The sequence below is a fragment of the Hermetia illucens genome, chromosome 5 (assembly GCF_905115235.1).
Source record: "Hermetia illucens chromosome 5, iHerIll2.2.curated.20191125, whole genome shotgun sequence".
NCBI lineage: Eukaryota > Metazoa > Arthropoda > Insecta > Diptera > Stratiomyidae > Hermetia > Hermetia illucens.
Genome location: NC_051853.1, coordinates 19,051,512 through 19,061,242, shown reverse-complemented (window position 1 = coordinate 19,061,242; position 9,731 = coordinate 19,051,512). Strand labels below are relative to the sequence as shown.

Below are 9,731 nucleotides of genomic sequence, written 5' to 3'. Positions count from 1 at the left end.
TTGGCTGGCCGAGGGTTCCCCGGGAAAGTCGAAACTATCGCAGCCGCATCAAAATAGGCGGGTTATATGCACGCGTCAACTTAGGCATAGCACCCGTATTTTGAGCAATGCAAGCTCATAGCGAGGATGATCCACCAGCCGGTGATATATTGACGCCGGATAGCGGAAGTAAGCCCGGGTGTGCACCTGGTGGCTGCAGATCGGAGTTGGCCAACTGCTTGCTGGATCGCCGCTAAGCCACTGAGTGCTGACGCTGAAGCTGGATCGAATCAGAGAGCGTAGTACCACAACAACTGTTACAGCGGGAGGACACATTCGATGCAAACTTTGCCCGAATGTCAATGATGAAAGGTAAAGATCCGTAGGTCAGAAAAGTCCATAAATAAGTCATTGCCTTGAATGTATTGTAAAACCACTGAATAATGAAATCAGAAGACAAAATTATAATTTGTTCACTTAGATGCACAGAAATAAGCGCGAAGTTCACAAAAACCCTTCACAGGCAAGTTCAAAGGCACATAGCCATCACAGTCAATATCAGTCGTTGCTGTGATCGCAAGCCTAGAAACTTTGATAAAATACGCAAATTTACTACGGTATACTTACGAACGGATTAGAACATTAGATACATCTTCATCAACATTTATATCCGCTTCAGAGGGCTGAAGGCAGGAAATAAAAAAGTCTAATCTTTCTGAAAATAATTTCGTTTGTGCAACATTTGAAAAAAGTTGAAAAATCATCAAACTTCTGAACAATCTTTTTATTGTCGTTTATTCTAACACAAATTACGTATTTTTGGTATACATCAATAATCGAGGTGCATAAAAAATCTTTTCAGTTGTGATTCCATACATACATACATCCATATGTACACCAATTTCTTAAAATGTATCTAATCTTCTTTGTAATTATCTCAGTAATTGAATTTCGTTTATCACCTAAGTTCATGGATTCTTATAACCATCAGACTACGTCTAGCATTTGTACATGACCTAAACAAATATTGTATTATACGTTCCACTGAATCTAAGTATCTGGTCCACTCAACTTTCCCGCAGCATCTTCAATCTATCTCAACATTTTCGCTTTCTTCTGGCATCTCGCATTCCACATTCTCCCTGTCGTGCTCTTGCTCACTACTCGGCCGTCGCCCATTGCTATTTGGGCTGGACTCGCGGCTGACCAATGAAAACCGCGACGACTGACCGCTACTCGAGGTGTGACTAGTCGCCGAGTCTTCCGTCTTGGAAAAGTTGATTGGCGCCTTCAGGTGCGATAGGAAGCTCTGAGGCGCGGGCATCATTTTGCTTCCCCCGTCTGTTCCGTTCGGCTGCATAGGCGGAGGGATGGCCGTGGGCATTTTAGTTGGATAGAAATACGGGAAAGGTACTTGTGGGAGAGGAACTCCATAAGCCATTTGTATTTGGTGCCGGTAGATGTTCAGGAGAGCAGGGTCGATTCCGGCCGGGAAGTGTCCTTGCCCGAAAATGTGTCCATAGTGGGCATCGTCTCGGACTAACACCTGAACTGGAACTCGTTTCGTAGCGCTGAGGAGAGCGGCTTCGTGTTGTTGGATTTGCTTTCGTTTGGTTTTGTAGCGTCGATTCTGGAACCAGATTTTCACCTGAGTTTCGGTCAGGCGCAAAGATTTCGCCAATTCTGAACGCTCCGGTCCGGATAGGTATCGTTGCTGGGCAAAGCGTCGTTCCAGTTCAAACACCTGAGCGTGACTAAATGCGGCACGTGACCTCTTTTTGCGGTTCGTAGCACTATTGTCCTCGATGAGTTGTTGATTGGAGTATGAGGATGGTGGCGGTGAATCGCAATCTGCGGAAAGATTAATACCAGGAAATATAGTGAACTGTGAAAGGTGCCTTTCCGTGGCAAGCGCAAATATGAACATGGTAAAGGGTAATTTGGATAAAAGCTTTTTAGGAAATTAGTGGTAATATTACGTACTTTTCATATTCTATCTTCTATCAATAGAATGTGTGTAGATAGTTATGTAATTGAAAGATAATAGATTTACCTGATACTTCTCCACATGCTCTTTATGATAACTTTTTCTTTTAATACATTTTTGTTTTACCGAATGGAATTGAGTTGTTTCCACTTCAGTAATAATTTTGAATTAGGGGATGGGGAGGGAAAATTCGGTCCAATCGATAATGAATTGGCGAACTGTGCACTTGGGGGTATAGTTGCACTTGCTGGAAGTTAATATACAATGCTGGGCAAAAAAATCTGATTAGTAAGAAAATCAGATTTTTGAGAAAAAATATCGAGCTAATGAAGAAAGTAAATATGTGGGATTTTTTGTATTGATATTTCGCACTAAAAACAGTTTTTGGAGAAAAAAAGCCTAAGTAAAATTTTTCAGGACGGACTTTTATTGAAAATTAGTCTACTATATGAAAATTAGGTAAATTTGGCTTGCATTTCATATCAATTACAAAACCCGTCATATTACAATAATTTTTTTTTGTTTACTTAATAAGTAAACAATAACTTCATAAGTGCTTAATTAGAATTTTGTTGCACCCCCTTTTAGCTTAATTACGGCTCTAATTCTCGTTGGCGTTGATAAAATGAGATTCTGCGGAATTAGCAAGTCAATTTCGTCATTCCACGTCGTTAAGAGGATTAAATTCAGCTCATGTTGGCTTTTCGGCTTCTATTCAGATACCTTTTTCTTCATTAGTACCCACAAGTTTTCTATGGGATTTAAATTCGGGCTGATCCCGGGCCAAATTAGCTGCTCTACTGAGTTTTCGGCCAGAAAGCTCTGCACCTCCAAAGCAAAAAAGGTCAAATAATTGGGAAACTTTCAATATTTCTTATAAAACAGCGAGAGAAAGGAGAAAAAATTGTTAGTTACAATGTGGGAGCTGTGGCAGGGGGGAGAATCGACCTGAATGATGATCCCTTTTGAATACTGATATTGCTATCAGATGCTCCTCCAGAATTCGTTTATAGGCTAGACCACGTTTATAGGCTCTGATTGATCGATGATTGATACTTGGCCCCAGCTACAAGAAAAGTCCGAACGGCTGTTTTGCCGACGAATGCAAGCTAGCAACGGAACGGAAGAATCCTACATACTGAGTAATGTTGCATTCTCAAAGAACGGAGGCACGCACAGAGACTTGTCACGAACTCCGGCGAGGGAGAAGTGACTTCACAGACGGAAAAAGGAAGCTTGGGAGAACCAACAAATCTGTGAACTAGAAAAGTACAGGAAGCAACCGCACCAGGCGCCCAAGTTTTATCACCAAATCAGCAGGATGAAGCCTTAGACATTTCGATGCTCATCCTGCCGAGACAAAGAGGTAAATCTGATTTCCGACAGAATGGGCATATTGGATCGATGGGTAGAGTATTTTGATGAACTGCTCAACAATCAAAATATCGGCAAGTTTGAAGTCCACCAACTGAAGACGACGGACAAATGCTGCCACCACCAAGTGTAGAATTAACAGTCCGTGCAATCCATCGGACCATAAGTCGTCAGGAGCGGATGGAATTACAATCGAATTGGTTAAATATTGAGGCGACATATATTTAACCAATTCGTGGGTTCATCAACTAATGCTCAAAGTGTGGGACAGCGAATCAATGCCTGACGACTGGCAAAGGGGCATAATCCGTCCCATACATAAAAAGGAGGATGTCACGCAGTGCAACTGCTATAGAGGTATCACGTTGCTGAGTACCATCTGTAAGATATTCTCCGCTATCTTACTAGGCCGGATAGCCCCGTACTCCCAGAACATCATTGGCCCATACCAAAGAGACTTCACCCCAGGCAAATCAGCAATAGATCAGATTTTCTCTGTGCGGCAAGCGATGGGAAAACTGTTGGAATATGGACATCAGTTGCACCATCTTTTCATCGACGTTAAAGCCGCCTATGATTGCATTGCCAGAGTAAAACTGTACACGACCATGAGAGAATTCGGTATTCAAACGAAATTGATAAGACTGACTAGGTTGACCTAACTTGCGCGCCTGGTGCTGTTGCTCCCTGTACTTTTCGAGTTCACAGACCTTTTGTTTCTCCCAGGCTTCCTTTTTCCATCTGTGAAGTCGCTTCTCCGCTCGGCGGAGTTCGTGAAAAGTCTCCGTATCAGATGCTCCTCAAAAATTCGTTTATAGGCTGGACCATTGACTCTTCCATCAATTAATGAAAGTCCTTTCGCACCATAAAACGAAAAGCAGTCCCAGATCATCCTGTGTACTATGGTCTGGATACACTCCCCACTGAATCGCTAACTTAATCTTCTCCATAAGGGGTGAATCCCATTCGACACAAAAATAATAAATTGGAATTCATCGGAGAATATTACAGTTTGCCACTGTTCCAGTGTCCAATTTTCGTGATTCTTTGTCTATCAATAGCGTACTTTACGCGTTCTTCCATTTAAAAATGTTTTTTTTTTCAATTAAAATTACCGGCTTTCCACACGAAATTCACGTTTTTCCAAATCAAATTTACGATTTTCCAAACGAAATTAAGTTTTTTCCAAATCAATTTAACGATTTTCCAAATAAAATTTCATGGCGAGGAGACAGTGAAACCCCTAATTTTGTGAGAAAAAAGTGTCAGGAAAGAACAAGTTAAAGTGAAGCAGGTGATTACTCCCCGGGCCGGGCGGTCATTAGAGCGAGCATCCGCGCGAGATAGGTTTGCAACTGTTCCTCTACTGAATTGCTGGAAGGGGAAAATGTGTCAGTTAGTGTGAGAACGGTCCAGCGACGGTTGAATGAATTAGGACTCAGAGCTCGAAGATCAGCAAAAAAGCAGATTTTAACGAAGGCTATGCTCGAAAAAAGGTTGAATTGGGTATTGGAACGACGTGACTGGACTGTGGATGATTGGAAGCGAGTTGTGTTCTCTGATGAGTCGAAATTCAATTTGCTGGGAAGAAGAAAAGGAGAGAGATTTGACCCCCAGTGTTTTATTACGAACTGCATGCCATTCTCTCTCAGTAATGATGTGGCGATACATAACATCCAAAAGAATTGGTAATGTTTCGTTTCTACGCGGTGCTGTCAACGCAAAAAAGTACAAAAAAGTTATCGAAGATTGCGTTGTTCAGACGGTAGAAGCATCGCATGAGCACTTTGATGAAGTAATGTTTCAGGACGATTCAGCTCCGTGTCATGGAGCGCTTACTGTAAGTAAACGAAATTTTTCCGGTGTCAAATTGTTTATCTGTTTTATCCTCAATACGGTTCTTATTCACAGGTAATATCTTGAAAAGAGAAGCTTGGAATACAGTTGCTGCCATGGCCATAGAGAACTTATGAGGGTTCATGAAGCGGCAACTGCAACAAAGATCGATAAGGAACAAAACAAATTTAGAAAAAACTTTAGACATGATATGGCTTAATGAAATTCCGGTAGATTTTATTGAACATTTATACCAATCGATGCCAGCACGAGTTGCAGAGGTGATTCGGGCGCAAGGCTACTTTAAGTCCGAAAATGCCAATTCAAAAAAATAAGAACAAAATCATTTGGCAGCATTTATTTTTTTGTCACTAGCAGTGCATTCCCAAAATTCAAATTTAACGAATACCAGAGTATTTTCTTAGTGGTTTTCTGCGAGTTTCGAAGTATTGTTCGATTAATTTGCTCCATGATACGGTGTAAAGTGACATAAAAATGGGAAGCGGGCAGCATTGTTCTCCAGAGAAGAAAAGTTAATAATAAAGTCATTGTCCGAAGGTAAAACGTATAGTCAAATAAGGGACATGCGTAATGTTTCAAATGGATTGATAACCAATGCGAAAAATTGGCCGTTGCAACCCGAATACCGTGGTAGACAGTAGAAACCCAGAAATAGGGAGGACCAAATGATCATAAGGATTGTGGAACAAAGTCCTTTTATCACATCTACGCAGATAAAGTCCGTATTAAACCTGCCAATTGCTACTTCAACCATGAGAAAGAGCGTGTGAATGATAAACTTAAAAGGGAGGACCCCAGGGAAAGTACCATTATTGAAGGATGTACATTTGACACGACGGCTTCAGTTTGCCAAAAGAAATTATAAATAAACCAGATAACATTTGGCCCAATATATTTTAGCCGGATGAGACGAAAATTGCGTAATTTGATACCAGCAAAGGAAAAAAATATGTAACACGTCCTCCAAAGTAAACATTTCTTGCGATTGTCAAACACGGCGATTTCAAAATGATGCTATGGAGATGCTACTTTTCATGGAATGGTGGTGGACCTCTTCTAAGGACTGTCAGCAACATGGATGCCTTTTATTATATAGGCAAATATTAGAGGTCGTTATGTTACGTTAAAGAGGAAATGTTATCGCGCTAGGTCTTCCAACAGAATAATGACTCGAAGCACACATCGAAAAAAACAAAAGATTGGTTTCAAGACCATAACATTAGGTTTATTGAGTGGCCAGCGCAATCACCGGACCTTAATCCGATAGAACATCCTCGGATAGATGTTAAGAAAGGAGTCAAAAAAATGTCAAGAGTTATGGCATGTTGCAAAAAATACTTGGGACTCCATACCGCCTACAAGATGGCGCTCTCTGATAGGGTCTATGAGGTCCAGATGTCAAGAAGTAATTTAATTGGAGCTACTTTATATTGAATGTCATAATAATAACATCCAGACCTACTAACATACCCTTCCTCTATTTGTTCTTATTTTTTTGAACAGGCATTTTCGGACTTAAATTAGCATTGTTACCAGTTGAAAACAAGTCGGGAAACCGCAAGCTTCACGCTTCAGGTATAAAAAGTTTTGTGTTTCCCTATGTGAGGAGCATAACACAGTTCTCCATTGGCTGACAGCATTGACTCGAGATCGCACAGTTCTGTTAGCGGTAGTGACCTACCCAGGACTTGGTTTAATGCTATCAGCCAATGGAGAACTGCGTAATGAAATTGCTTCACGCATTAACACAACCTGGATGAAGTGGCGTACCACAACTGGTGTTCTTTGTGATCGACGCATCAACGGACGTCTCAAATCTAAAATTTACCACAATATCGTCCATCCTATCACTCTCTATGGTTCTGAGTATTGGCCGACTATAAAAGGCAATGAACGGCATCTTGCGGCAATGGAGACAAAGATGTTGTATTGGACTAGTGGCGTGACACGCTTTGATCACATTCGAAATTAGTATATTCGCGACCGTTATAGGGTTGCACCAATCATAAAAAAAATACGAGAGAGGCGTCTTTGATGTTATGGTGACGAAATTCGTGCTAACGAGAATTAACTTGCCAAGATTGGTCTGAACATCGAAGTCGATGGTAAACGACCAAAAGACCGATCCAAACAACGGTGGGCTGATAAGCTAGATAGGGAGTTAAAAGCCTCGAAATTGCACCCAGATCAGGCATTCGATAGAGTGAAATGGCGAAACCGTTCACGACGAGTCGACCCCGCTTGTGAACGGGACAAAAGCTAAAGAAAAAGAAGAAGAGATAGTTTTTACCCAAAAAAAGGGAAAATATCTTGGAAACCAATCTTTCATTTTAAGACTTCGGCTAACAAACTACCTCCCAATTCAAACCAAGCAAAAAGACCTCACAAAAAAATTTTGAAATATGTTTTTTTAGGTCTCCTTACTAGATATAACCCCTTAAGATAGCTTCGTTTTTTTTTTACAATCTCCCAAAAAGAGGGAAAAATAGATTTTTTTCTAAAGCAGGATTGGAATTATAAATTTATTTTAGTGCCATGTAGAGCCTCAAATTTCACGATTAAAATGGCGTTTGATTTTTGATTTGGTTTTTGGTTTCAGATAATCGGAGCAGCTGGAATAATGGAACATCTCTTTTATTATACAAGTTCTCGTTGGGCGGTGTATCTCCGTGTCGAAAAATTCCCAAAGTTGGCTTAAATGTTACTAAAGAGTTGCAAAAATTCATAAATTGTTTTATTTAAATGATTTTCCAAAAAAAAATTTCCAAAAAAGTATTATTAAACGTCCTTCACACTAGACGACCCCCTTAAGGAAAAATGAATTCGTTTTCCTTGACGGAATATTATACAAATTCAATGAACTTAAAATTAAATTAAAAATTAAAACTCTTTCTAGAGGTTAGGCTTTTAGCCCAATTTTATGATTAGATTAAAATTATATCAACCAATGGAAGAAAAAGGGACAATTCGGAGATAATCCTGCATTTTTTTTAATTTAAGGAGACATATTTAGGAGCCAGGAGTCGGTATATTTTGGGAACCAGATGCAGCCAATAAAACATAGATTCTAAAATGTATTGAAGAAGGGATCATTTGACCTTCGAAATATCTGTATGTTCAGAATAAAATAATTGTGTCTATCTTTTCTTGAGATCGAAGTAGTCAATTAAAAAAACTGGAATACTAACAATGAGATCAAATTTTTAGAAGTTGGAATGATGCATAACTTTTCTTCAGAGAAATAGATGAATTTCAAAAAGGGCTACTTAGTTAACAGACGGAGCTTACGATTGTAAATATTTAGCGCCTTAATTAGTTCGGAGATTACGATGACCCATTGAAGTCCTACATATCAACTTCCGGTAAAAATGCAATATCTGAAGTGATGTTCTAAGATACAAACAAATCCTTCAAAAAATTTTGAGATTCACATAAAAATGACTGAATTTTTGTTTGAATGTTTAAAAGAAAATTTAGCAATATTCACATCCTTGTTTGGTTTTGTTTGCTCGAATCAGATTTAGTCAAATGAACATTGATAATATGGCAAAAGATACAAATCCCTTCTCATTTCTTGATTTCTTAGTTATTTTAAAAATGATAATCATCCAAAACACTTACCTGAATCATTACTGGTACACCTCCTCATATCAATTGGACAATCTCTTCCATAGTTCATATGACGTCCTTCATTTGCAGCTAAAAACATCTTCACATGGGCTCTGTGGTCATAACCATTACCACCTTCTCTCATATTATCACTCATTTTCCCCAATTCATTTCCATAAAAGCAGTTTGATTCGTCTCTTTGACTCCTCGATTTAGATTCACGATTCGGTCCATAAATTGCTTCATTATTATTCTCACTATAACATGTGTAGAAGGAATGATTTTCAGGTTCAGATTTGCTATCACACAAAGGACTGTTATCCATCGCATCCTGCGAACGGCCAAACTGATTCAATTTGTAAATGCTCAATTCATCCGGTTGGAAAGGTTCCACAGACGATTCAAGGGATTTTCTACGTTGGAATTCAGATTGCATTTTGGCTGTTATTGTTGTATTATTTCTGGTTAAAATGTCTTTGATGGAGAACGGTGTTGACAAGCTTTTATTATTAACTGTTATTGCACCTTTCTCCATTTTCACTTGTTAAAGAAAATTGCATGAAGGAAACGCGGCCGGACCGTTTCAAACACTTGCTGGATGTAACACTGATTTTCTCTAGATAACAACCAATTTCCACGAGTGCACTTGCTTTACTGACAATAAGTTTTCCTTCTTACACTTTGGAAAATTCTTCTTGCCATGTGAAGAGCTTCGTACACACCCTTCTTCCTCCTTGCGACGATGGATTTTCCTCATCGGTTTCAAGTGCTCCTCAAATAAGCGTCGTCTTTGGTCTTGAATAGGGGAATCGGAGTGAAACAGGATATCGCATGTCATCTTAATTTGTATTCCGGATTGCGCTTTTCGCTCCCTTTTTCTTGGAAAAATCTAAAAAACTCTGCTTAGTAGGACATGCAACTTCAT

At 39.6% G+C, this 9,731-nt stretch overlaps 1 protein-coding gene across 1 annotated transcript; it reads right to left on the bottom strand.

Moving 5' to 3' along the window:
- Positions 1-777: 777 nt before the first annotated feature.
- Positions 778-9,441, bottom strand: LOC119657515 (homeobox protein bagpipe). The gene is made up of 2 exons (XM_038064456.1): positions 8,819-9,441; positions 778-1,830 (listed from the first exon to the last, which is right to left on the bottom strand). The coding sequence occupies exons 1-2, from the start codon at positions 9,339-9,341 to the stop codon at positions 1,067-1,069; spliced, it is 1,287 nt and encodes a 428-aa protein (XP_037920384.1). The 5' UTR covers positions 9,342-9,441; the 3' UTR covers positions 778-1,066.
- Between the last annotated feature and the right edge of the window lie 290 nt (positions 9,442-9,731).

Excerpts from the sequence above, each read along its gene's own strand:
- LOC119657515 (XM_038064456.1), bottom strand. The coding sequence starts at position 9,341 with ATGGAGAAAGGTGCAATAACAGTTAATAATAAAAGCTTGTCAACACCG. Across the intron at positions 1,831-8,818 it reads GTGTACCAGTAATGATTCAG|ATTGCGATTCACCGCCACCA; the intron begins GTAAGTGTTTTG and ends ATCTTTCCGCAG.